Genomic DNA, 5,136 nt, shown 5'->3' on the forward strand with positions numbered 1-5,136 from the left:
GGTACATACACAATAAAGGTACGTAAATTGCAATGTGACCTATAATTAATACTTTTATTTTCACTATTTATTTATAAATACTATAGCTATCTTTCTTAATATCACACATGGCCATCTTTTCCCTAAAAATCAGATAAGATGGCCAATGCATACTTTGTAATATTTTGATATAATTAAAGTTCTGTTTAGTATTTTCTCTTTAATTTCGATAGTATTTGTTATTTTAAGCTTCAGTGAAAGTAATATCCCAAGTATTGTTAAAAAGTAACAAGAATAAATGTATGTTTTTTGCATTTTAAAAAACAATGGCCATCATACCCGAGTTTACACTATATTAAAAAAAGTTTATGTGGAGATTTTGGGTATTTTGGTAAACAAATTCTGTAATTAAAACAAATTTATAGCTATCGTTTCGATCATGCAGTAAAATCAATATTCTACATAATAGTACGATAAAAAATATGATTTTGATGACCGAGGATATAATTTATGCCATAGATATTCCTCGTCAAGGCATGAAGTTTGTATCTACAACAATATTCATGCAATAATATCTTATAATAAAATTTTATTATTAAATATTTTTGCTTTCAAAGATTGTCCAAGCATATGGTGTCCACATTCGAGGTAACGATACTTTGTTTCACAGGATGTGCACAGGAGTTTGCTTTAGCCTCAATGTGTTTCAAGTAAGTTTTTGGTTTCGTGTATTATAGTGTGAATGTTGCATCAAAATTATGTATTAATAATAATTTTATTAATATGTATTTTAAATCGACAAATCAATACTATACATATGTAATCTTAGATAAATACCAATAAATAATATACAAATAATAAAAATAAAATACACTACTGTGTATAATATATTTAATATTTATAGATGTAAGAAGAAAATTATAATCGTCAATTTTATTAAAAAATTTTTTAAATACATAAACTTGATATAAATAAAGTAACACTATGAACTTTTGTTCTAACCTAATATTTGCCATTTACATATACAAAAAATAATATTATTCCTGTTACAAAAAAGATCCAAGGAATTAATTTTAAATATCGGTGGTATGTTTAATGCATCTTTGGAAGGTTTCGCCACGGCAATATCTTGTATAATATATTAGAATATGTATATTTTAGCAGCACCACCTTACACATGGATGAAAAAAGAATATTTATAATTGCAGCTAATGGAAGCTTTGATATCTTATTTCACTGTCATATATTCTTTGCGGTAACGAAACAAATATTAATTTAATATTATTATAGCGATCACGGAGATGTAGTTATTATGATATTATTCACACTTAGAAAATAGATAGATTTATTTTTTAAACATAATAATATGTATATGTGAATAATTATCTCTGCTAAAAAAGGAAGATTAAAGCTATTCAAATAAAAAAAATTGTTATTTAAAATTTTTAGGCAATCCATCAATTCAATATCATTGTATAAAATTGTATAGAGACGTAAACGTCTCTTTTACATTTCGTTGTCTCAATTTTCACAAGCTTCACTTATTTGTCACTCGCTCCATAAACTTAATTTATTTTTACCAAGTCTTAATAAGACTTCTTGTATGCAAAAGGTTTATTATCAACCCATTAAATATTACTCTTAACTAATTTATTTTGTATCAACATTTATATAAATATTTATGTTAAAAATTTTCATTAATAAATCAAATATACATAAAAAATTAAGAAATAAAAAGAAAAAGTATTGCCAGTAGAGTATACGGTTTAATAGTAGACGATAAGATAATTGACATATCAATATTTAACACATTTGCTAAAAATATTAATCGCGTAAATCACAATTTTAAAAATTAATAGTGTTACGTATTGGCATGTAGAATACAATCATTTTTATATTAGAAGCTTTACCAGATACGTTCAGCATCAAATAGATTAAAGTTGAAGACATCTCTCTCAAAGATTAATTGTATGTGTACTTTGTGAGTGCGTAGACCAGAATAAAGTTCCAGCGCTGAAAAGGAAGAAATGCGCCTGCGCGGCTTTTCTTCAAGTAACTCAGTTTCATGAGAAAGATACATCTGGCGAATTACCTTTAGCGTTAAATCGATCGCATAAATATTTAGAGAGAAATTGAATTAAGCGCATTTGGATCTTATGGTAAGCTTTTATTACATAATTAGGCATCACAATTTACGGAAATTGCGTTAAAATTTAGAAAAATAAAGATACAGAATATTCAATTGAACGACAGAAAAAAAGAAGGCACTCGTCAATTTCTTCTACTTTCATAGTAATATTTTGAAGTAACAGAGAGATGACACGTTTACAAGTACAATACAGCAATCTCAATAGAATCCTATTGCTTGCTGTCGGTTTATGGCCGTACCAACAATCTAAATTTACCCGATTTCAGTGTATTTTCTTGTATACTCTCCTGTGGACGGGTATTATATTTCAAGTACAGCTAGAGTATAGTAACATCTTACAGGAAAGTTGTCAAATACGCACCGGTTGACTAAATTGTACATTATCGGTAAATGTTAAGTTTAGCCTTCCTCACGTCCAATCTTGATGAAACCAGGCTTATTCGCGTCTTTACATAAAACGGACGAGTCTGGCAGTAAAAAATGTAATATTTACAAAATTATGTAATAGTACAAAATTATAAAATAAATAAGAAATGAGTAATACAGATAAAAATTTAACAAGTTACATTTTGTTTTGTGCTTGTCAACAGCATTTTAAAAGTCAGGTACAAACTGATGTTAATTTTTTATCAATTTGTCTGATAATAATGTATTTTATTCTAAATTTAGTATTTTTATAAAAAAAAGGTTATTATAGAATATTTTACATTCAATGTACATACATATTTGCAATAAAATTATTATAATGATTAAATCGATATTTTTCAAATACGATTTAGGAGATCGGTTGCTTAAATCGTATCTTTTGTAGCACGCTAAAAGATTTATAACAAAATTGATTTGTTATTGGTGTAAACATGTAATAATACGTGTTTGAAATATCAAGCTACATTTCCCAATGTTTATTTACATACAAATTATTAAATGGAGAAATGGAAAATATAATAAGAAATAACTTAAGTAATACACGTTTGACAACTCTCCATAATAATCATATTTTTTATACGTAAAACTATATTTTTATTATAAGTAAAACTATATTTTTGTAGCTGACACCATTAATAACATTTAAACGTACTTTGAATGCTGTCATCAAAGTGCTGTCTTCCGTATCTTTCTATACAATGTTTATAATACAGTATAGCGCATTTTGCCTCAAGATTAAAGTTGTAAGTTGATATCTTACATAATAGCCATCAAATAGAATTAATCTGTCTGTCAAATAAATTTTTATAGCAAACCTATTTGTTTGTGTATACAAAGATAGTATAGAAAATTAATAAAATGACAGGTAAAGAATTTATTGATGCAGCTTGAGTACATACATAATAAATTAAAGGATAACAATGAAATTATTATTGTATATAAATATAGTTACGTTGCCAAACGTTACACGGTTATGCTTACAAGTAAGACGATATCTGATTCATTTTGCGTGTAATCACTCGTTTTCGGTTTAATATCTAATTATAAATATTGTAAACTGTCGAGAGAGAGAGAGACAAAGAAAAATCGAATTTAGCATCATATTTCATCATATTTTCGTATATACGCTTGTATGTATACGACTTATTACTTGCGTACATTAAATTAAAGCATATGAGTTGTGCATTTGTGATGAATAGCAAATATGTTTAATAATAATCGAATAAAATAAAAAAATAACTACTAATTTTATAATGAAATATTCTATTAAAAATTTCATAACAAATCGTATGATAACAAAATAAGATAACAATTATCAATTTTGCAGCAAAATTCTATTTTAATAAAATTAAAAATTATTTTATGATGCATGCGTACGGTATACATGAAGTGATTTTAGATATTACAAATTTAAATGACAAATTCTTTTGCATTTTAGCATTTGGAATTAGTGCATTATTTATTTTTACTATATTTCAAATTTGGTATATAGCTAAAGTTGATGTATCGATGAATATGTCCCAATCGTATCATACAGTCATTGTGACAGAGTACTTTGTTGATCAAGAAAAGTATTTCTATTGGATTCTGTTACATATGTACACAGTATTATGTACTGGAACAATTATAATGTTGGGAATAGGTACAATGCTCATTACATATATTCAGCATATTTGTGGAATATTTAAAATTGCTAGGTACGAATGGACCTAAAAGCATGATAATTTTAACTGGTATATAAAATTTAGGTAAAACTCTTGTTTAGGATATTTCAAACCAATCACCTTAACATATGTTGTCAAAATCATAATCTAATACGGTGTCAAAAAAAGTGATCTAATCCCTAATACGGTGACAAAAAACTATGTTCTATTTATGAAACTTTTTTTGTTAATAACTTTTTAATAAAGAACGAGCGAAGGCTAAAACCTTTTGACTGTTCTGAGTGTTACTTAGCAGAACATCTTTAACAACATGTATTAAAGATAAGGTAACCGATGCTGCTCACTAAACAAGAGCTTTACTAAAATTTACCTTTATACAGTGCATTACATTAAAAGAAGTTAGTGTGGATGTTTCAACAAAAAAATTGTATTACTCAACAAATGGCTATAAGAAAAAAACACATTTGCAGCTATCGCATTGAACATGTAGTAAACGTTAATACTCCACGAAACATTACGATAAAAAGAAAAATTTTGATGATCGAAGGTATAATTTGTGCCGTAGACATTCATCGTCAAGCTATGAAGTATGTATCTGTGTTTTTTATATCGTGCAATACATTTACTAATATTCACTAATATTTTTATTTTTAAGAATGACGAAACATTTCATGACCACATTCGAAATAATGCTATCTTGTTTCACGGGATGTGTAGTAGTTTGTTTTAGTTTTTATTTGTATCAAGTAAGTTTGCAGTTTTATGTATAATAATATAAGAAGATTGTATTGAAATTGTTATTTCTTATTAATATCGAAATTTTTATAAATGTATATATATATATATATATATATATATATAAAAACGACAAATAAATCACACATATATATATTAAATAAAAACCGCTCTATAATATAT

General features: G+C 26.3%; 1 protein-coding gene across 1 annotated transcript in view; it reads left to right on the forward strand.

Annotated features, from left to right (window-relative positions):
- The first annotated feature begins 4,069 nt into the window (after positions 1-4,069).
- The window catches only part of LOC108760181 (uncharacterized), a 1,419-nt gene continuing 352 nt past the window's right edge, over positions 4,070-5,136 (forward strand). The window contains exons 1-3 of the mRNA XM_018505981.1: positions 4,070-4,251; positions 4,689-4,805; positions 4,874-4,964. Of these exons, the coding sequence (XP_018361483.1) occupies positions 4,070-4,251; positions 4,689-4,805; positions 4,874-4,964 (390 nt within the window). The remainder of the gene's footprint in view (positions 4,252-4,688; positions 4,806-4,873; positions 4,965-5,136) is intronic.

This window comes from Trachymyrmex cornetzi, unplaced genomic scaffold (genome assembly GCF_001594075.2).
Source record: "Trachymyrmex cornetzi isolate Tcor2-1 unplaced genomic scaffold, Tcor1.1 scaffold223, whole genome shotgun sequence".
NCBI lineage: Eukaryota > Metazoa > Arthropoda > Insecta > Hymenoptera > Formicidae > Trachymyrmex > Trachymyrmex cornetzi.